The sequence below is a fragment of the Notamacropus eugenii genome, chromosome 3, assembly GCF_028372415.1.
Source record: "Notamacropus eugenii isolate mMacEug1 chromosome 3, mMacEug1.pri_v2, whole genome shotgun sequence".
Classification (NCBI taxonomy): Eukaryota; Metazoa; Chordata; class Mammalia; order Diprotodontia; family Macropodidae; genus Notamacropus; species Notamacropus eugenii.
The window spans coordinates 1,053,442-1,076,688 of record NC_092874.1 but is presented as its reverse complement, the minus strand read 5'-3'; the positions used below and the strand labels follow the sequence as shown (position 1 = coordinate 1,076,688).

At 51.8% G+C, this 23,247-nt stretch overlaps 1 protein-coding gene across 1 annotated transcript in view; it reads right to left on the bottom strand.

Annotated features, from left to right (window-relative positions):
* The window catches only part of DYNC1I1 (dynein cytoplasmic 1 intermediate chain 1), a 171,561-nt gene that overhangs the window by 41,726 nt on the left and 106,588 nt on the right, over positions 1-23,247 (bottom strand). The window contains exons 11-13 of the mRNA XM_072650748.1: positions 4,531-4,677; positions 2,404-2,517; positions 1,188-1,321 (exon numbers count right to left, since the gene is read on the bottom strand). Coding sequence (XP_072506849.1) covers positions 1,188-1,321; positions 2,404-2,517; positions 4,531-4,677 — 395 coding nt within the window. The remainder of the gene's footprint in view (positions 1-1,187; positions 1,322-2,403; positions 2,518-4,530; positions 4,678-23,247) is intronic.

Genomic DNA, 23,247 nt, shown 5'->3' with positions numbered 1-23,247 from the left:
TGAGGCTCAGCTGACTCTCACTTCTGTTCGGTTTAATGAACATGAGGAATTGATCTCAGGAGTGACCCCTGGAGAAACAAGCCTTCCTCCTCCCAGGCCTTAAAAGATTTATAGGAAACAGGATCAGGAGCTCATTTAATTTATGGAGGGGGATTTGCACCTTCCCCAATGTAGGTGAGAAGGAGCTGTGCCAAGGGCCTCCAAAAGGGCTCACATGGAAAGAAGGACAAACTGGAATCCCTCCTCCAGCATTCCCATATTCACCAGGGCTGAGAAGGCTGCCTGTGGGGGAGGCAGGAGCTGGGATGAGTTAGACCAGGGCCTGACTGGAGCCCCTCTTCACTCCCTCCACACCCCACTCCTCCACTCCCTCCCTCCCTCATTTTTTCACTCTGTTTTCCTCACTTCCACCACAGATTTAGTAAATGTTCTGGAAAAATAAACAAGAGTATGCATTCTTTGAGAGAACCTTCTTTGTTCAAAGCCCAGATTAGCTTGAGACTGGAGAAAACCATTCTGGGGTCCATTCATGGCCATTCTGGGTCCCAGTGACTGGCTCAGCTTTCATGAGCCTTGGGGCAAAGCCAAGGGGTCGGCCCAGCAGCACTTTTGTGGGACATTTGTGCAGACTCGGTCCAGATTTCTCTAAGATGACAATGGGGCAAATCCCACCTGATTCGGTAGACTGGGAGCCAGTGCAGAGAGTTAACGGTTTGAAGTCAGGAAGCCCTGATTCTCTGTGGGACTCTGGGCAAGTCCCTTCTCCTCAGCCTGCCTCAGTTTCCTCTCAGGAACATGGGGATGATAATAACACCCATCTGCCAAGGTTGTGAAGATCAAGTGAGATCCTATTTATAAAGTGTTCAGTTAGCACAGTGCTAGCACACAGAGCAGGGGTCCACGGTGCTAGACCCCTTCAGTCTTCCTCACCTACCTTCCCAGACATCTTCACACACCTGGGACTTACCTGGTCAAAACCAGTGCATGAAACATAATGTCATATTGGCCTTTGTTTGCCAGTCCAAGGAGAATCTTGAGAGCCAAGTGACTCCCTAACCCAGCTTCAATTGGACTCCATTTTCCTTTTCTGAAATGCTTCAGAAAGACCTTCTAGAGCCCAAGTGCCAGCAGCTTGCCCTGCCTTGGAACACTAAATTATTGGAAATGAACAACAAGTAGAAAGTTACCTTCCATGACGGCAGGCTGTGTAGACCGTCCCCTCCTCGCTGCCTACCACGAAGTTGTTTACGTCTCCTGTTGGGAACGCCATGCCCGTCACAGCCACAGGTTTCGATTTGTTGTACACCAGCTCCATGCTCTCCTGAAAAAAGAGAGAATCACCAAATCTCCTATTGTCCATGCCCCTGGAGGGTCATTTGTCTTCTCACCCTGAGCAGCACCCAGGTCTCACTGCCAGGAGGCCCACATAGTCTAGCCTAGAAAGCTTATTGTAGCCTGGAACTCTGCTTTGACACCACTGGCTCTGGCTCCCTTGCTACCGCATGCCAGAGGCCTCAGGGTATCCTGGAATATTGTTCCATGAGAATAGCATCGAGAGCCTGGGTACAAGTGAGCCCACGTCGTGGCTCCCCCGAGGATGGCCAGGGAGACGAGACCTCTAAAGGAACTGAGGTGGGGAAAGGTGCTGGGGAGACAAGTCTCATTGAAGGTTGTAACAGGCAGGAGGGGCTCAGGTCAGGCCTCATCCTCGAGGCCATCTAATGGCCAAGCAGGCACCCACCCTGTCCTGCTCACCACCCTTCACTCCCTCAAGTTAAAGAAAACCATAGACTCACCCTGGAACTCTCTTCTCAGCCATACCCCCTTTTTCTGCTAAGGGAACCTCATGTTTCACAGACCCAGTGCCCTCTTTTTACAGAGGGGGAAACTGAGACCCAGAGAAGCCACCTGGCTAGTCAGTCAGACCATCAACCACAACACGTGGAAAGTGTACTTACCAGTTCTGCCACAAGAGGCTCTGTCCTGTTGTGTGCAACCATCTGCTGCCCAAGCTTGTGTGTGTGTGTATGTGTGTGTGTGTGTGTGTGTGTGTGTGTGTGTGTGTGTGTGTGTGTTCTCAGGTGCTGGGAGGGACTGGAGAGGGCAAAGTCACAGTGATCATCTGTGAGGCTGGACTGCCCTAACAAGTAAGGGGACCCTTATTTCATCCTCTCTCCAAGAGGACTAATAAATTACATTGCTAGATTAATGACCATTTACATTCTATTACCATTCACCATTATCATTGATGCATTAGCGACCATCAATACACTGCTGGGGGGAAGGAAGGTGATTTGGGGTCTCCAGGAGATGATTGGGGTGAGCTTCCTGTCAGGCAGATGTGCATACTGGGCTGTCTATCTGTCTTCCTGCCCCAGGGTCACCCAGACTCAGCACACTCACCTGAGGTGTAGACAGCATGTCCAGGCTCCAGGAGCACAGCTTGCCATCGGTGGAGACAGTGATGAGGTTATGAGCATTCTGGGTGCCCACCACATTGACACAGTAGACGGGGTGCTGTGGGTGTAGACAGAAGGTGAGAGGCCTAAGGAGGATGCTCCTCATCTGGTTCCACCAGGGGCATGGGATGGTAGATGGTTCCCTAGGGAGGGCACGAGCCTGACTCTTTGGAACCAGGTGATTTGGGCACTGCAGCAGGGCACAGAAATCTAACAAGGCACTGTCCTCACTAATGGTCCTTCAGCAAAGTCCGGAAAGACCCAACAAGAGTTAAGCTGACCACCTTGTTAGAGCCATAAGTTAAAACAGTGCTAATCCTAACCCTAAATGTGCTCCAGGATCCTAGCATCAGAGTGAGGGAAGGGACTTCAGGAGACATCCAGTCCAAGCCACACCTCAAGAGAATCCCTTCTACCTATCTATGACAAGTGCTTGTCCCACCTCTGCTTGGAGACCTCCCAGAAGGGGGGAAGGCTTTCCAGGGGGCAGGTTCTGAGATTCCTAAGCCTCCAGTGATCCCTGCCTGCTCTTAAAGGGTGGACATTTGTGATTCACAGAAACATTTGAAACTTCTGGAGGTCAGCTCCTAAACAGACCAATGCAGGGTACGTGGGCATTGAAGGAACTTACAGACTTACAGCCTGAAGATGTCCCAGCCACCTCTCACCCAAACAGTGCCAGACAGAAAGATTCCTGCTAAAACACCTTGGAAAAGTGGTCTGGTCTGAGGGAGCCTGAACTGGAGGAGAGGGCATCGACCCCAGTATCAGAGAGTGGGGATTTACTGCCAGTGTGACCTCAGATTCCTCCTCTGTACAGTGGGGGCACTGGGGTCCCTTCCACCTCTAGCCCTAGGACAAAGTCACTCAACCTCTCTTTGATGACCTACCTGGACAGGGAACTCACCACCTCTTGAGGTAGCCCCTAGCATACCTGAACAGCTCTCCTTGTAAGGAACTGTTTCCTGATGTGGAGCCTAAGCTGTCCATTCACAGCTGGTGCCTTTTGACCCAGGGGAGTCCCTCCTCCACAGTAAGGGGGAAGAGGAGAGCCCCCTGAATGCCCTCGCTGGGCCACACTGCCAAGAAGTCCTCTTTCCTCCCTCTCCCCTACAAGGGGTCATCCATCCTTGCCTGGATGGGTAGGTCACCTCCCTGTCTCAGGCCAATGTATCCAGGAAAGCCAAGACACTATGGTTTCTAAGTGGTTGGGAATAAAATGGGGGAGACCAATTTCCCCAGATTGCCTGAGCCTCCTTTCCCTGCCTGGGATCGAAGGCCCCCGTCAGGTATCATTATTTTTGACTTGGGATTTGTCATTTCTCATTGCCCATCATGCTGATGTGGGCAAACTCCCCTGTTCCCTGACTTGATGCAATCAGGCCCCCTGGAAGCCGTTGCATTCCCAGGACAGCCCAGGAAGAGTCAGCCCCACAGATGAAACAAATCGGGCAGCCCTGTGCAGGAAACTGGGAACAATGGTGCGCTTGTATTCCGGGGCATCATTCGGGCATTACCGGGAGAGAGCATCACTTATCCTGAATGTCAAGAGAGCAGACAGCCCCCTCCCCCCTAATTGCGACACACACCTGTCATTCTCCCCAGTAAATGTTTGAGCCCTTGTCCGATTAGCAACAGCCTGAGACTCCAGCTAAATTACGGGAAATGGTTTGGAGATGTTGACTTCTAACCCCAGGGATTATGTTGTCACTGCAGACTATGGGTCGAACCTTCCCCTCCCATTCCAGCAGGAGGGAGCCCAGGTTTCCCCTGTAGGCTGCAGAACAGTGCCAGGCTGCAACAGGAGCCCCCTCGGACTCTGGGTCATCTTTTTCCCGAGGGTCTCCAGGAGGACACAGATCTCTAGATGAAACTTGCCCCACACCCATTGATTCTAGGTTCCTCTGGCCCCTGGGCCTATCTCTCCTACACCCCTTCCCTGATGTCCATGGGGTCATATTGTCCCACCTTCCATCTGCCCTGGCCCGTGGAGATGCACACTATTTCCGCCCCTTGGCTCCCTGTGACCTGCTGCCTCCCAGAAGGCACCCAGCCAAGCAGCCTCACCCACCGTGTGCGCAGCTGCAGACAAAGGTGTCCTCTGCACTGGCGTCCCGCGGTGACTGCGGTTATCCCAGAGGACTATCTGGCCTGAGTAGGTGCCGCCCACCACCAGGTTGGGATGGAAGCGTGCCAAGCAGACAGACATCACTGAGGACTGTGGAAAAGAGAGCAGAGAGAGGATGGGGTCCAGGTGCCAAGAGCCCAGGAATGGTAACCGTGATCGTTATGTGGCAGCCAGCATTTAGAGGGTGTCCTGAAGTTTGCAAAAGGCTCTAGAAAGATGAACTCATTGGGTCCTTGGGGGTCTCCCTCCTGGATACGTTAAATGAGCTCATATCTGAAAGGAGCTTTGCAAACTGGAGAGCCCTGTGTGAGCCAGCTGTCACGAGTGTTATTGGCCCCATTTTACAGATGAGGAAACTGAAGAGGAGACACCCAGAGTCACCCAGCTGGATTCCCAGCTCAGGTCTAGCTGCTCAGAGGGATGCTTGGGGAATCACGCCACGTCCCAGGGCAGCTGAGAGCCTGAGCACATTCTTTCTGAAGAGATGGGGCTTCTCACAAACCCTGAGACTTCCCATCAGAGTCTGATGGGACCGCCGCAGTCCTCTCCTCTTTAGCCTTTATTGAGCACCTACTATGTGCACGAAAGGGACTATTGGGAGTTGGCACTATAGAAACAAGGATGCAATTGCCCCTTCCCTGAGGGAGCCTCCATTCCCCTGGGAACAAGCCTTGGAAGCAGAGGACGTCACTGAGGCCTGTCCCCACCCAGTAGACCTCTTATGACCAGGAGCTAAGAAGGTAAGCCAAAGCTTCAGCCCTTCTCGGTGAAGTCCGAGAAGGAAGCCAGTATCATATGGGCATCCTGAGAGCTCCCTCTTCCCAGAGCCCTCCAGGAAGCAGAGAAACCCCTCCACTCTGGGACAGCTGAGTGGCCATGAAGCTGGCCCTCCAGCCTTAATGGCTCCCCTCCTCACCCCGCTCCTGGTTCTTCCCTTTGGGGTCCTAAAGGACTGATCTGACCCCTCTTCCTCCTCACATGATGTGGCCTCTTTATAGACTTGAGCCCGGCTACTCTCTGCCTCAGTCTTCAGTTCTTTCAACTGATCCTTCTACAGAATGGCTGCTCTTCCCTAGCTTATCCAACTTTGGGGAAACTGAGGCTGCCTGTGTGTTATCTGAGCCTTGGCCACATGCATCCCCACCCACTTCTGTCAGCCCAGAGCTAACCCACCAAGTGACTCCCCACCCTCCTCATCTATTTCAGGAAGAGTCAGCTGGCTTCTTTTACCCCCAACTGGAGGAGGTTCATCCCACAGAGCCAGGAGGGGTGGAGGCCTGGCTGTCAGGGTCTTTCCTCACTCTCTGCACACTCTGTGTGCAATCCAAGCCAGTCCCTAACTGCCTTCAAGTGGCTGGTAAAGCTGGCTTTAATTTCTCAGTTACTCCAGGCCAGCTGAGAGAAGGCACATCCTGGAACCGCAGAGGCCACTGGGCTTGGAAGCCAGCCCTGATGCCCACATCTAGCTCTGGTGCTGGGGCCCTGGTTGGTGTGGATCACAGGCACTCTGTGGGGTTGGTTAGGGCCAGGCAAGGAGCCATGGGATCTCAGCCCTGGGGAGAGATTGTCCCCCTGAACAAAGCTGGCACTTTGGCAGCCAAAGGTAGCACCTGATGGTGATGGGATAGGCACCTTTACCTTCCAGCCAGTACAGAGACATTTCATCGGGGCTTTGGAAAAAGGCTATTGCCAGCAACTTGCTCCTAGTCATAGGTGATGACAACATCATAGGTGATGCCACACTGGGCATCTCCCTGTCACCTTCCGGGGAAGGAGAAGCAAGAAGCCAATTTTTTCTGCTCTCACGTCTCTCTTGACCCTCTCTCTTATCCCACAACACAGACTGGCTAGTGATTTCTCTGGGTGTGTTAGGAGAATTATCTTTCAAATTTGCATAGAACATTCTGCTATGATCTGAAAATGAGCCAGGGATGTGCAAAAGAACCCTCAGGGAGAGATGGATGGCTGGCTGTGTTGTCTTCATGTGGGTCTGGAAGGGAGAGAAGGGGTCTGTGAGGTGGAACTACAGGCATGGGGGGTGGTCTCTGCAAGGCAGGGAGGGCTGCATTGTGGAAACCCAGAGAAAGCCTGAGAGACAGTAGAATCACGTCTAATGAGGCCAAGCAGACAGTGATAAAAGTCGGGCCAAGGGTTAGAATTCATCCCAGAGGCAATAGGGAGCCACCAAAGTCTATTAAGTAGGAGAGTAATGTGGTCAGATCTCATTAGAATGAGAACCCCTCACATCTGTCAGATGGGTTGATATGATGGAAAAGAGAAATGACCAATGTTGAAGGGATGTGGGAAAACTGGGACACCGATGTATTGTTGGTGGAGTAGCGAACTAACCCAATCAATCTAGAGAGCAATTTGGAACTATGCCCAAAGGGTTATAAAACTGTGCAAAAACAGCAATGCCACTGCTAGGTCTGTATCCCAAAGAGACCATCAAAAAGGGAAAAGGGCCCACACACGCAAAGATATTTACAGCTGCTCTTGTTGTGGTGGCCAAGAACTGGAAAACGAGGGGATTCCTGCCCATGGGGGAATGGTGATGGAACACGAGCAGGATGGTGTCTGAAAAACCCGGGAAGACTTCCATGAACTGATGCAAAGTGAAGTGAGCAGAACCAGGAAAACACCGTACACAGTATCAGCAACATCGTTCCACGAAGAACTGTGAATGACTTATAGCTATTCTCAGTAATGCAATGACCCAAAACACTTCCGAAGGACTTGGTGAAAAGGGCTATCCACCTCCAGAGAAAGAGTTATAGGTCTGAATGCAGATCCAAGTTACTGTTTTTAAAAAATTATTTCCCCCCAATTATGTGTAAAGACAATTTTTAACATTCTTCCAAGTTCTATCCCTTCCTCCCTCTCTCCCTACATGTGCCATCAGGTAAAACATTTCCATATTAGTTATTTTGCTCAAGAAGAAGAAAAAAAAGAAGAGAATGAAAATAGTAGAAGCACACTGTTTCGACTTTCTTTTTCTTTTTTTTTTTGGTTGGTGTTATCTTTCACAACATGGCTAATATGGAAATATATTCTGCATGACTGCACATGTATAATCTGTACCTAATTACTTGCTGTGTCAAGGAGGGGAAGAGGAGGGAGGGAAAGAATTTGGAACTCAAATTTTTTTTTAAAAAATGAATGCTTAAATTATTTTTACATGCAATTAGAAAAATGTTAAGATTTAAAAATTTAAAAATTCTTTAAAAAGCATGGAAGCTTCTTGAGGAAAGGCATTTGTATCTCCCAGGGTCATATACAGTAGGCACTTAATAAATTACTTGTTGACTGCTCTGTCCTGAAGGAAAATCGCTTTGGAAGCTGTGTGGAGGATTGTTTAGAGTGGGAGGAAAACTCGAGGATAGGAGAACAAATAAGATGTGACGGGCACCAGACTAAGGGCAGTGGATCCACAGAGGCAGAAGGTAGGCCCTGCCCTCAGGGAGCTCACCATCTAATGGGGAGACATGTGTACAAGGATAAATAAGGAACAGCAGAGGCAAGGTATGGGAACTCAGAGGAGCAAGGGAAGGCTTCTGTAGGAGATGGGATTATAGTGGGGGCTTGAAGGATGTCAGGGAGCTCAGTGGTGGAGCAGAAGAGGGAGAGCTTGCCCAATAGGGAGATGCCCAGAGATGAATCAGCCTGAGGCTGGGTCAGGAGGATCAAAGAGGATGAGGGGAGTGAGGTGTAAAGAGACTGGAAAGGGAGGAGACTTAGGGTATGACTCTGGAGGCCAGAGGGAGCCTCTGGAGTTTGCTGAGTGGGGGTTGGGGGGGGGGACACGATCAGACCTGCATTTTAGAAGAATCACTTTAGTGGATGAATGAAGGATGGACTGGTGTAGGGGAACACTTGAAGCAGGCAGCACCCCCCAGCAGTTATTGCAATAGTCCAGATGGGAGGTGATGAGTCTTCACCAGCGTGGGGGCAGGGTCAGAGGAGAGGTGGGGGCACGATGGAGAGAGATGCTGTAGAAGTGAAACTGACAGGCCCTGGTACCATATTGAATGGGTCACACAGCTTGTCTACTTGACTTCAAGTCTGGTGCCCTTTCCACACACATGTCCCAAAGGGGAAAATGTCACTGGAGAGCACAGTCCAGATCACCAAAATGCCCGGTAATGAATTTTCCAGAAAAGACTCCTGGCTTGGCTAGACCTTGTGGTTTCATTCAGGGGCTCACAGGGCTTGTGTTGAGCTGGGACAAAGCTGGAACCTAAGGCCAAATTCAACTTTGTTTTTGGATGAAGATGAGAAAAGAGTAAAAGAGGCAACTCTGGATCTCCTTCTACTTTAAAAGCAACTCCCAACAACCCCTTTCCAACCGAATGTCAAAATCCCACTTAATTAAAAAAAGGGAAGTGTGCACTGTTCGATAACATGTGTTGACATTTCTGCCTTTGATTTACGAGGGGATGGAGAGAGGGGCAGGGGGCGCCACACATGGCTTTTTTCACGAGAAAAGACGGCTTTCCAACTTAGCAGGAAAGAGTGGAGGCTGCATTAACTTGGGTGCTTGTTAAAACATGAAGGATTAAGAGCCAAAGGGGAGGGAGGAATTGTGAGCGTCTCCAGTTCAGAGTCTTCAAGAATGTTTGTCTGGGCTCGGGGAGAATGTCTCTCAGGTAGCCACATGAAAGGCTGCCAGAGAAGTTCAGCCACACGCCTGCTGCTCAGCTCCAACCAGCAAACCGACCGTCTCACTTGAAATGCTGCCGCAAATGGAATCTGCTTTTATTGAAAAAGTACTAAGTTATTCCTGCAGAGGGGCAAAGAGGAGATCTAGAAAAGCCAGCTCCCTCCCTGCTTCAGGTTTCTGCTCAGAAGAAAAACTGTGCTGGCCCAGCATCGAGCTCCAGGAGGGAGGACACAGCTGGACCTGCTGGGGACCTTGAGGAGGTCAGCTGGAGATCAGTACACCTCAGGAACCAGGAGATGCTCCCAGCCCCTGGGCTCTCCTGAATCTGAAGGATTCTGACTTCATTGGGAGGAGACCTCAAAGTCATATCTGAAAAAAGTAACCCCACCATTTCATACACACCAAGTGGTCATCTGACCTCTGCCCAAAGGAAGGCCTTGAATAAGGAATCCCCGTGCCTCCTGAAGCAGCCTGGGCCACTTGGAACCCTTTTCCTTGATGTATACTCTGGTCATAGTGTGGCCAGGGCAGATGGTAGAGTGGGACTCAGGTATGCCTGGCTCCATGGCACATAAGGGCATCCTATGGTTTGATTGCTACAGTTCACTGTTGACTCATATAGACCTGGCAGTCCATTCAGACCTCCAGATCTTTTTCAGAACAGCTGCTGTCTAACTCTGCTTCCCCCATCTTATCTCTGTGAAGCTTATTTTTTGTACCCAAATGCAGCACTTTACATTGATTCCTATAGATCCCTACCTTGTGGTACGCTACCTCTTCCTCTGTCCAAATCATAGGTAAAAGTATTAGGGACAATGCACCAAATCCCGATCACTGGCACCTTCATTGCCCCAAGCCTGCATCCTCTCAGTGTCCCAGTTTCTGCACATCCTCAGCTCTTTGGGGCCACCTTGCCCCAGATCCAATCATTTGAAAAGGTCCTATTGACTCTACTTTCCCAGTTTCTCCTCTCCAGTTGCTTAGCACTGTCCTGGCTCAAACTCAGGCCTCTCATTTGGTCTCTATTCTCCCTATAGCTGCCAAACTAACAATTTTCCAGGTCAGATCTGACTATCAGCCCATGCCCAGGAGCTCCTTTAGGCCTCTAGGATAAAACACAAACCCCCAGGACTTCCCAGCTGGCTCCAGTCACAGCCAGATTAGTCATCTGCCCAGTCACACGTTGTCACCCTCTCATGCGCATTTCATTCCACCTCAACTGGGCCACACACCTTCCCAGTACAAATCGCTCCATCTTCTGCCTGGGTGTTTTGGTACACTGGCTCCTCTGTGCTTCCTCATGTCTGCCCCTTACATTCCCGGTTTCCCTCAACTACAGGTCCAAGTGCTACCTTCTCCTCACCCCCTTTATCCCAGGTTGTAACCCTGACTGAGTCACTGGACTTCCCTGTGCCCCTGGAAGATTTCTAAGATTCTAAACAGTAGCCATGTCACCACCTTCTGATGAGAGGAGTTTCCTTACCTAGAGTTCCCTGGTCAATGAAATCCCAGCTCCAGTAATGCCCTTCTCCTCTCTTCTACCTCCTCCAAACTGGGAAAGAACACGAGTCTCTCCTGGACACATCTCCCTTTCCAGATACAGTGTGCCTCTGGGGCAGGCTTGGGATTTGTTTTCTACAATCATCCATTTCATGCTTCTGTTCAGATGGTCTATAGTCCATACTGAAGATGCTGTTGCTCCTATTTCTCTCTCCTTTGATCTTTAATCTTGGTCAGCTGTCTTGTAGATTGGTGGGTAGATGTCCAAGGCCATTTTCTCCTGGGAAATTCTGGGGGCCCTCCCCGTCACTTGTCTTCCTACACTGTGATTCCTGCTCCATATCCCTCTGAGCTGCCTTTTGGACATCTCTACCGGGATGTCCCAGCCAGATCTCAAATGCCATGAGCACAACACAGAAATCACGATCTTAGCCCTACCCCTAATGTGCTCAGATTTGACTGAACGCTATGGTTCTTGGGGTGGTCATTCTACTGGAGCCCCCATCTCTTCTTACCTTTGCAGTCATGCAGACTGGCAAACTGCAGACCTGGTTCCTCTCTGCCCTTTTCTCTCAACCTGCACAAACACAGCTTCATTTAGACCCCACTCCTTGCCTCAAATCTCTCCTCTTCTGTGTTTTTTCCCTGTGGCCCCAGGTGATGTTCCTCAAGCTTCCATGTGACCATGACAACACTTTCCTTGGGAATCTCCAAGGGTTCTCCATGGCCTTACCACTCTGCCCCGCATCAGGTGGTCCGCCGGACTAGGCTTGGGACACTCTGTTTCGTGACTCCTTGGTCCTGTCAAATGGGTCAGCTTGGGTTTCCACCTGTATCTCCTTCCTCCACACCTTTGAGCAGACTGTGCCCCTGGGAGAGCAACACTCTCTCCTCACCCATTCTCCCTTCATCGTTGAGCTTTCTGAGGCCAGATAGCCTTTCCCAGCCCCCTCCGCAGCTGCTCTCTGTGTTGTTTTCTTTTTCAAATGTAGGAGGATTGATTTGCTTTGTATTTGTGCCCCAAAGCCCCCCCCCCCCCACTGCCTGGCAAATAGGGGGTACTCAGTAAATGCTTTTCAGTGGACTGAAGCAAAGTGGGAGAGCACGTGTATGAAGGGCAATCAGCAGGGACATCTAAGCCCCCAAAGAGGAGGCCAGGCCTTTAGGGCCAGATCCCGGACTCCTTTGCCTCTAGAACATGGAGATGAACCTCAAAGGGACAGACAGACAAGGCAGCCTGACATCAAATCACCCCCCCCCACCTCACTCGCCAAGACAGCAATGCCAGAAGAAAGCTCCAACCCATGAACTGGGCCATGGGTGCCCCTGGGAGTAGGGCTGAACAACTCCAACATGTAGAACCAAAAGACAGTCTGCTTCTCCCTCTTTCCCTAAAGAGAAAGGCAGAGAGGAGCCATGGCCAAAACCTGGCTGGCCCCACCTTTGTGAATGTTGGAGGCCAGTCAGTCAGTCAGTCAGCAAACATCTACTAAGCACCCAGTCATGGTTGGCAGGCACTGGGTCCAGAAGCCCAGCCCCCAGAGCCCTGCAAAGCATTTACTCCTTCTCCAGAGCCACCCACAGATGAGCAGGCTTGCTTGGTCACGGAGGAAGACCCTCTTTAGGCTGTTGCTAAAGGGTTAAGCCTTGATTCTGGGAGCGGCTCCCGAGTCTGCTAATGAACTCCATCCTGCCCTGGTGGGACCACACTCCCCTGGAAGAAGGGGTAACCTGATCCACCCCCTCCCTCCCGCCTGCATAACTGCTGTCCTTGGCCTTTCTCCAAGACCACAGAATCCTTGTGTGATAAATCTGAGTCAATGACCAGAGGCAGTGATTTACCAAGCCCCTCCAGCTCTGAGTGAACCCCACCTCTCTACTTTCCCAACCTCCTCCCCCCTCCCCCCTGCCACCACCAACATGACAGGCTTCTACTTGGAGCCAGTGACAGGCTCCCAGCCCAGCAGCCTGAGCTCATGGTCCCTACTGCTCTGCTTAGGACACCCTGAAAGAGAGACCGTAATAGGACCTCTGGAGCCCTGGAGGAGGAGGCCGCTGATCCCATGGTCCTTGAAGCTCTGCCCAGTCTGATCAACATGGCGGCTCCCAACTGTGTCCTTAGGGGTTAGGAAGTCTCTGTTCCCAACCCATGCCCTGCCTGGGAGCCCTCATCAGAAGGCAGATCCCAAAGTGCTCCAAAGCAGCCCTTCCTTTGGAGGAACAGTCAGCTAAGGGGAGCCATCCTGGCATCCCAGGGTCCTAGGTGGTCAGAGCCATGGGCCTTCTGAGACTATGAAGGGCTAGCCAAGGGAAGTCTTGAGGGGGGAGCTCGCCCTAGCAAGCGAAGGACTTGAACATGGATAGGGGTGCGCCTGGTGGGCAGGGCTGAGTACACACCAGGAGGACCAGGAAAGATTGTATCCCTCCTCTTTTCCTTAAAGAGACCATGGGAGAGGAGCCAGCCCCTCTTACTTGGGCACCGGTCTGGGAAGCCTGGGGTGGCTGCACTTGAGAGAAGTGAGGGACCCCTAGGGCAACCCACTCAGCTGCTTTGTGCCTGGCCAGCTGGCAAGGCCTGCAGAGAAGGGGGCAGTGGGCATCCCTTCTCCAGGTCCCAGGTGACCCCCACCTGTGCTGGAGCATGGCTGCCTCCTCCATCCACCTTCCCCCCAGCAAATCCAGTGGGTACAGACCCCTCTGGTCCTACCTAACCCCATCACACAGAGCAAAAGCTGATCTCGGCAGGGACAGGTTCTCCAACCTTGAGTCTCCAGCACCCTGATCATGAGACCTTCTGGCTAAAGATCTGTGGCATCAAGTTGAGCCCCCAACCTCCACCCCGACACCTGTATACCACATCCCCTCAATTCCACACAAGCCTTATCAATGACCAGTTCCTATGGGAGGACTGTAATGAATAGAGAAAGTGGCCAGGTAAGCCCCTGAATGTGCCAAGAATGTGGACCCTGCTTTGGGGCACTAGCCTTATGAGTAGGGAGTCATAAAGCTCCTTTTAGTTTAACCAACTTCTTGTTAAGAGGGGTCTAAATAGTTCTACTTGATAAATGGGGCGCTAGGGGGCGCCATAGTGTACAGAGTGCCAGCCTGGAGTCAGGAAGACCTGAGTTCAAATGCAGCCTTAGACACTCACTAGCTGGGTGACCCCGGGCAAGTCATGTCCCCCTGTGTGCCTGTTTCCTCATCTCTAAAATGAGCTGGAGAAGGAAATGGCAAACCCCTCCAGTATCTTTGCCAAGAAAACACCAAATGGGGTCACAGAGAATCAGACATCACTGGCACCACGAAACAATACCCAGCAAAGGGAATGCACTCTCCCGCTAAGCCCCACTCTTCTTGGACCTGCTGGTAGGATGACCAAGCCAGGCTGGCCCAGCCCCGCCACACCAGCTTACACCCCTCTCATTCTCTCTATCACCATTTCAGAGACAGGCCAGTAAGGGAGGGGCGAGAGCAAAGGCTCAATTGATGGGCCCATCAGGAAAAGTAGGAACAGGGTTCCCATCCTGGGAGCCTGGAGCATCCTCCTGCCCAAGCCATGGGGGCAGCTATCCTTCTGCTCCCTCCTGGAGACATGCCCTTCACTGGCTTCCATGACCAGACCATCCAACTGACCTCCCTCAGTTTTTCAGAAGAGAAAACTGAGGACAGGGAAGGGAGGGCCCTGCCTCAGTTGGCATGCATTAAATCCAAGGTCTTTGTGTCCCAGTCCAGCACTCTTCTTCCCTCTCTCTGATATTGCCTCCCGGGCCAGAGTTTTTCTGTTCCCAGGTAGAATTACAGGCTGGTTTTGGCAGGCAGCCCAAGGAGCTGAGGCATCGGAATGGACAGGTTTGCGTTGTAAAGCTGTCTCCCAATTCTTCCTGAGCAGCTGACATGTTGTCCTCGTAAGTCTGTGTCATTTGGGCAAACTCCCATCACTTCCCTGTCAAAATAATTACAGCCACCCTGCTTACCTGTGTCTTAATTGTAGCATCAACTGAAGGCTGACAGCTCACCCACTAATGGATCGTTTATAGATGGTGCCAGAGAGGAATTAAACATAATTGGAAATTAACTGAACATCGCACTAAGGACTGTCAATAGAAAGGGGCAGGTGCGGTGACCAACCAGCAGTGAATACGAATGTCCGGAGAATCCAGCTCCCCAGGCCTCCATTCTTATAAGGAGCAGTCAGTTTAGTGCTTCCCAGTCTCCAAGAAACCCCGGACCGTGGAGGCGTAATTCAACCTGGGCTTCCCTGAGTCCTCTGCCCCAAGCCCAAGGGCTGCTCTTCCAGCCTGTGCCTGGCCCTCTGAAGAGGGTGGCTCATCCTCTCTGGCATGGTGCTCGCTGAGAAGCATATTGTCCTGACCTCCAGCCTAAGGCGCTGCTTGGCAGCTTCCCTCCCTGCTCCTGGTTCTGACCTCCAGAGCACATTAGATTAAGGGTCCTCCCTTCCCTTAGAATAGTTGAAGGCAGCTCCCATGGCTCCCCCAAGTTTCTCTGGGAGAAACACACCCCGTTCCTCCAGTTGATCTGCACGTGATTCAGACACCAGGCTCTTCTTCATCTTGGCAGTCTCCTCTGGACACAATACCGTGGGGTGCCAGGCTTTTGGTTGTATTTCTTTTGTTAGGGATTTGGAGCAGTCTTTCCTATGACCCATGGCAACTCATGATGCTTTGGAGAATGGCTTGTGCTCATCCGTTGATGGCTCATCCTTTGGGGAATGACTTCTCCTCTGACATGCAGTTTCTAGTGACAGGCTCCTGTCTTCAAGGGTGGCAGTCACAAGCCCACTTTTGTCACTGTCCCTGCTCTTCTCTTATTCTTAGGGGCTCCCTGCCCAGGCTCCTGGACTCTCTGCCTTGTACTGAGCTCTGCCCAAGGAGGTTTGACGTGGCACTGCATTCTGTCTTTGACACACACGCACATAGACATACACGATCACACATGCTCACATATACACCCATGCTCACATGCACACTCTCACATGAGTACACACATACTGACACTCATATACATGCACACACATACAAACATGTACACACACTCACATGCACATACATATGCTTATGCATGTGTGCACATGCACACCCACCCATACACACATGCTCACATATACACACTCACATGCAATGCATACGCATTCTCACATGCACATGTACATACACTCAAATACACATGCTCACATGCACACTAACGCTCACATGCACACTCTCTCAGGCGCACACATGCACATCTCCACTTCGTGACAAGCCCTCCTCCCACAGTTCTGATTTGTCCATCAGCCTTGAAACGAGGGGGAGCGTCTGGGGCTCGTGGGTCAGAGAGTCGAGTCGGGGATTGCAGCCTGACTCAGACACCAGTGGCTGGTACGATTCTGAACAGCTTTCTTTTACTGTATAAGGTGCAGGGTCAGTGCCAGCAGCCAGTAGAGCTTCTCTGCTGTGAGGGCCCCTCCTTTCGTATCAAGGCCCTTAACCCTTCTCTGTCAGGATCTCATCCACTCAGTTCTGTTTAAGTGTGTCCCTGCGCCACGGCTCCTCCATCTTCCTCCAGCCCTGTGTCTTTCCTCAGCTCCAGTCCCACATTGTCATGGTTCAGTCGTGTCCGCCTGGGAACCCATGTAGGCCTCTGTTGGCAAAGGTTCTGTCATCATTTGCCATTTCCTCTTCCAACCCATTTTCTAAATGAGGAAACTGAGGCAAACAGTGAAGGGACTTGCCCAGGGTCACACAGTTAGTTTCTTTCTGCCTGAGGCTGTCAGATCTTCCAGGCCAGACCTGGCGCTCTATCTACTCCACCACCTTTCTGTGCAAACAGAATTCTTTCTCCCCAAACCCTCCACTCTTCCCCCGTTGCCCATTACTGTTGAAAGTTTTTCCATTCTTACAGTCACTCAGATTCCAAGCTTGGCCTCATCCCTCTCCCTCCACCCTCCAGGATGTCATTTCTGTCTCCACGCTGTCCCCTCCTCTCACAGCCCACCCAACTGCCGTGGCCTCTGATTAGTCCCGCTCCCTCAAGTTTCAGAGCCTGTGACGTCTTGGACCCGGATCATCCTTCTACCATGCAAGCCCCTTTCTCCCATGGCCTCCATTTTAGACTGGTCTAGGCTGACTCTATCTCATTCCCCACCTGGCCATGCTTCTGACTGTCCCAGTTCCTCTAGGGCAGGGACCTTTCTACTGCTTGGCTTTGTACCCCCGGCCAAGCACAGAGCAGTTCCAGTCTTAAGGCTAACGAAGGACTCCCGGCTCAAAGGGGCTTCTCTAACTTTGGAGGGCTTGGCTCCTGGAGGTGACTACAATGTGCTGCGTGCACTCTCTGTTTGTGAAGCCTCCGCCCTTGAATGGAGGCAGGCAGTGATTCAGTCCACAGGGAACCTCATGACCGCACGGGTGGGGCCAGGCTAACAATCCCCACAAATACTCCTCAAAGAGCAGGGACTCCCGCCGTGAAGGGGACAGGAGGTGCTTACTGGACAGCCCCGGCTAGCCTCCTGACTAGCGACTGACTCCATGCCACGCCCTTGTGAACGTCTGGCAGGTTCAGGAAGCTTTTGCTCCCACCCGGATGTCTGGCCATGGGCAGATGCTACCACTGGACGGAAACCTTTCTCACACATCAGAGATGACAGGACAAGGATGATGACAAGCTCAAGGCAGGCCTAGGCTCCCCTGCCTTGAATGTGGCACGGCCCCTTCTTGGGCACTGGCCGGGGGCCCCTAGTGACCTATTTCTGCTGTCTTCCCTACCCCTCTTCCCAGCTCCTGCCCCAAGGAGGCCGCTGGGAACAGTATCCTCCAAAGAAACAGCGAGCACCGCCTTGTGTAAACAGTCACTGAAGCTAATGCTTTCAGGAGGTAGGGAGGAGAGAGGCTTCTAACTGCCCGCCCCTGCCTAATAAGAACCAGTCCCCGAAATACCTGTGTTTCCCTCTGATGGCCTCCCCAGTCCATGGGCAGAGACTTGGGGGCTCTGCATGTAAGGCCATCTCAGCCTCAGCATCCAAAGGCACCCAACTTCGTTCTTCCTCCGCCAGCTGGGAGTTCGGGCAGCCTCCATGCTTGCCGGAGGCCAAAGGGAATGGTGTGAAGGAGGCCGCCTTCTCTCTGGCCCAGCCTGTGTACTCAGCAGCCTTTGGCTCTTCTCAGAGAAGGTCGGTCCTTCCAGGTTCACACTCACAACCTCAAGGCTTTCTCAGCCCAAGCAGCCAGGCCTCCCTTCTTCAGGGCTCTGGCATCGTCCTCGCTCCCCTGGCCAGTCCCTAGTCCGGGGATCATCCCCTCTCTCTGGGATTACTGTGATCCCCTTCTTTTTGGTCGCACTGAACACAGACCCTCCCTACTCTAAGGCATTTGCTCCATGTTCAAATTCCTTCCTTACCTGGCCCCCTGGCAGCTAGGGGCGCCACAGTGCATAGAGAGTAGGGTCTGGAATTGGGAGGATGAGTTCAAATCCAACCTCACTTAATAGCTATGGGACCCTAGGCAAGTCATTTCACTTCTGCCTCAGTTTCCCTATCTGCAAAACGGGGATAACAATAGCATCTAATCTCCCAGGTTGTTGTGAGGATCAAATGGATCTTTATAAAGCCCTGAGCACCCGGCCACTGTTGTCCAGCCATTTTGGTCACGTCCTACTCTTTGTGACCCTGTTTGGGTTAACTTGGCAAAGATCATTATTTGTTTCCTTCTCAGCCACTTTCCATTTCCTGTGCATGATACTCTGTCTATCTGTGACAGGCTGGTCCCATGCCACCAGAGACCTAGCTTTTCTAGGCTGCCCCGTCAGTGCTCCTGGTTCCCCTGACCACTGTTGCCATCCTGTTTCTCCAGACTTGGTGGGCCTCCCCAGAAGAATAGTGGGCTGTGTCTTGGGGCTTGCTCTCTTCCTCTTGTATTCCCAGCACTGAGCTTGGTGTCTGGCACACAGCAGGTGTTTAATGGATGCTTGTTGATAAAGGGAAGGTTTTTTTCGAGGTTAGGGGCCCTAACTTAAAGCCCAAAGAAATGAAAGAAGGCAGGCTATCTGTCACTTTCTGCAGTTATAGTGGCAGATCCCTTCATCTCTGAGCCCGTTTCTGCATCTCCCCACCTGGGATGCTAAGAACACCGGTACTTGACCGCTACCAGAGCAGTTGTGAGGACCAAATTGGACAAGTCCAAAAGCATTACTAGCATCCTTTCCTCCTGCGTTCAGAGCTGCAGATTCCCAGCTGGAAGGAGGCTTCCATGTTCTCCTTTTGCAGATGAGGAGGCCAGGCTTCAGAGATGTCAGTGACTTGCCTGCCACATGCAGGGAGCTGCCTGAGGGACATACAGAAAACCATCCCATCCCACTTAGACCAAGGAGCCATGGGTTCCCCTCATCCCTCATCCTGGGTGGGCAGAGCACGCCTGTCTTTTACTCCACATGAGCATGGCCTGGGCATTTGAATTAATCCTCTAGAAGCAAGAGAAGGCCCTGATCAATGCAAATCACTTTGGAGGTATGTCCTCTCATGGAAGGACCATGGAGGTTAATGAGGGGGACCTTGTACACGATCTGGTGATGACTATCCTCAGGCACGAGAGGAAGGCTGAGGCTGGAGGGAAGGTCTCCCCACCATGTGCAGGTGTGCGCATCATTGCGGGTGCACCTGGCACCCAGGTGGGAGGCCAGGCCTCTGTCTTAGGGGAGCACAGGGTTTTTGTTGATCTCCTGACTTTTTGTTCTGGAGAACAGATGTGGAGAGGTTGAACAAGGTGACGGGTATCTTTGGGTTCAGGAGGATTCCCTAGTGGTCTGTGTACATTTCCACTGGTGATCATGGTCCATGAATGCTTCCCTCCACCTGTTCTTCATACAGGCATCAATGGCTGGCATCAGATGCTGCGCTGCTGTGACAGATGTCTCCAGGCCCTCACTTCTCTGCAAAGCCAGCTTCGCCATCCAGAGTCAAACCCCTTCTATTAGTCTGGCCCTCAGAAGGTGTATGTGTGACCTTAATGAGCATTTATTAAGCACCTACTGTGTGCCAAGCACTTTGCTAAGTAAGTTACAAATATGACCTCATTTGATTTTCACAATGACATTGCAAAGTGGGCAGGAAATGGAAGGCAGGCAGAGGTGCAGTGTCTTACCCAGGGTCATGCAGCTCATAAGTTTCTGAGGTCGAATTTGAACTCAAGTCTTTTTGACTCCAAGCCCAGTGCTGTACCCTGTGGTAGGTACCCCCTGGCTGCCCCTCTTGGGTGACAATGCTGAGCTTCCCTGTGCCCTAGGCTATGTTCAGGCCTGAACAACAGAGCAGAACTGCCCTCTCCCCCTCCTTTTGTCCTATTGATGTGGCCCAGAGTGGGCCAGTGGGTGGTGGGCTGCCCAGAGCAGCCTCAGAACCTACTCTCCCTCTGCTCCCATTTTGGCTTGGTGGCCAGGCCCGGGAAAGGTGGTGGTGACAGGTCATTGAGTGGTGGCAATGAAAGGAGAAACATTGCCTTTGAAATACCAACTGAGTAAGTGGGTGCTCCCTGTGGAATTCTAACTGAATCCTACCACATCCTTTTGGGCCTCCAAGGGGTCCCTAAACAGCTCTTTCGATCCTTTTCCATATATCTGCAGCCATAGGCAACTCCTGCAACTCACATGGCTCAGGGCCCAACAGAGAAGGGAAGGAGAGGAGAGGGGGCAGAGTTGGGGGAAGGAGGAGGCTCTAAGTTCATCATGGAGATCCTTCCAGGAAGCAGAGCCAACAACTTGCTGGGGTCAGTGAACAAGGCAGTGGTGAGCTGGGATAGAGCCCAGCCTGTGAGGCCCGACTCTCTGTCCCTTTTGCTAACCACAAGACCACAACCCTCCCTCCCAAGATTACCCTGCCCCCACTCAGAGCCTTAGCAGAGGTCAGTGAAGGCATGAACAGGACAGGGTTGGGGGGAGGCTGGATGGCCCTGGGACACACTCACCTCCCTAGAGGTGGCGGGGGTGGGGGCGCAAAGCAGCTGATGGGAAAATGGGGGTCAGAGGACTTAGGGGCTGATGCTAGGGAACCCAGGCTCAGAGACCCCCCCAACACACACACACACACACACACACACACACACACACACACACACACACACACACTTTCTGCAAAAGGTTGAACGTATCTCTAGAGTCATTTTGGAAAGACCCCAACAACAAAGAACAAGAATCAGGGAAATGAAACCCTGGGAGCAAGGCCAAGCCCCTAAATGCAGTTTCTTCACTCACCCCAACCCATATAATTTGGAGGTGTGTGTTCCTGCCTCTCTCCATTCCATTGAGAAGAGGGAGACCGCAGCAGGACGGCTAAGCAGAGCAGCTGGGCGGTCCCATACAGAGCCCAGCTGCCCACACAGGAGGGAGCCGCCCCATGGCCTTGGCTGGGCTGGCTGTGTTAACTCTGAGACCTATCAGTATTTTCCAAGCATAGACAGCCTGCAGTGAAATTAAAATAGAAAACACCAGACCAGAGCCCAGTTTAGCAAGGACAAGAGGCCTGGCCGCAGAGTAGCCGGGACCTGGCCCTGTGGGCAGAAGAGCAGCCAGATGGGCCGAGGACACAGGAAGCTTTTTGTGATGACCCCATGTCCATCTCTGGAGAGTCTTCTGAAGGGGAGCCCCTTTTGGTACCCCCTGAGGGTACCAAGTGTCAATGGCAAAAGGCTCTTTCTCAGTTAGAATAGCCAGGCATCCTGGTGGTGGTCTGGCCTGGGCACAAGGAGGATCATGGTTGTGACACCAGGAAGGAGGAGATCCACACGGTCCCTGGAGGGAGGTGAGTCATGTCCTCCCTCTCACAGGAGACAAGAAATGGACTGTTATTTCCATTTGACCAGTGGAAGAAAAGTGAGTCCCTACAAGGTCTATATCCCAAAGGAAAAGGACCCCCATGTACAAAAGTACTTATAACAGCTCTTTCTGCTGTTATAAGTACTTTTATACTGTTTTTCAGTTGAAGTTTCAGTGCTGTTTTTCAATTGAAAATTGAAGGGATGCTCATCAACTGGGGAATGGCTGATCAAGTTGTGTCATACAAATGGGATGGAATACTATTGTGCTATAAGAAATGACGAGCAGGAGGACTTCAGAAAAAACCTGGAAAGACTCCCATGAACTGATGGCAAAGTGAAATGAGCAGAACCAGGCAGCAACATTGTAACAGTGTTCAACTGTAGAAGATTTAGCTCCTCTCAGCAACACAATGATCCAAGTCAATTCCAAGGGATCCACAATGAAAATGCTCTCCACCCCCAGAGAGAGAGCAAGCTGATGAACTCTGAGTACAGATAGAAGGACTTTTCTCCGTTCCATTTTTCTTACTTTTTTTGCATCATGGCTAATATAGAAATGTTCTGCATGATTTCACACATATGATGAATATCATATTACTCACCTTCTCAGTGGATGGGAAGGGACTAGAGAAAGGGAGTTCAAGGATTTGGAACTCACAATGAAAAAAAAAGCATGCAAAAAAGAAAAAAAGAAAGAAAAGTGAGTCCCACAGAGGGGATGTCATGACCAAGATTACACAGCTAGTGGGGGTAGGTGGGGGCTCAGGCTTAGATCCAGGTCTCTTCCTTCCTGAAGCAGCATCCCGACCCCCTTCTCCACCCCATCCCATGATGGACTCCCTGATCAGTCCTAAGCTCTGAGCAGTGTGATTTGAGGAAGTTCAGACTCTGGGAAGCCCTCAAAAGTCCACAGGATGGCTTCCTGATCCAACCAGTTCTGCCCCTTCACTTCTCTGTCCCAACTACCCCTAGAAAAGCTAGGCTTGGCTACAGGGAGGTCCTAAGCTCATTAGCATGAACAGTGTCCACTGGGTCCACTGAGTAAAACATCTGGGTGGTCAGCACCCCAACAAGCCCTGGGGAAATGCCCTGGGAAAAGTCTCTGCTCCAGCAGTGTAGGGTCTAGTCAGGTGGGCCAGATGGGCCTCAGGCTGGGAGAGGGACCAAAGCATGAATCATCCTCCTTTGGGTACCCTGATATTGTCCTCTGCCTCCACCCAGCCTCATTCTGCTAACTGTGATTCTCTGCCAACTTCCCTCCTGCCCTGTTTTCCACTCCCAACCCCAACATGGGCCTGCCCCCTTCCTGGCCCGGGGTCCTTCTTTTGATCCTGACCAGTGCTACCTAGCTAGGCACCCAAACTCTGTTGGGCCCTGGGGAGCAGGGACAGCAGCCATGAGGGAAGGGACAGAGAGGCTGATTTAGGCTTGAGGTCAAGAAAGACTTGCCAACAGTGAGAGAGATCTCCCAGGAGCTTAAGCAGCCCCTGGTGGGGTGAAATCCTCTTTCTTGGAGATCCCTGAGTGCAGGCTAGGTGGCCTGTTTTTGAAAGAACTACACCCATATTATGGGCTAGACTGGATGACCTCTACAGCCTCCCTGATCCCCAGGGGAGCCCTCTCTACTTGCTCCTGCCTTGTCTGGAAGGTCCCATCCTGGAGTTTACCCCCTCCTCCACGAACCCCTTTAGGGCTTTGGTG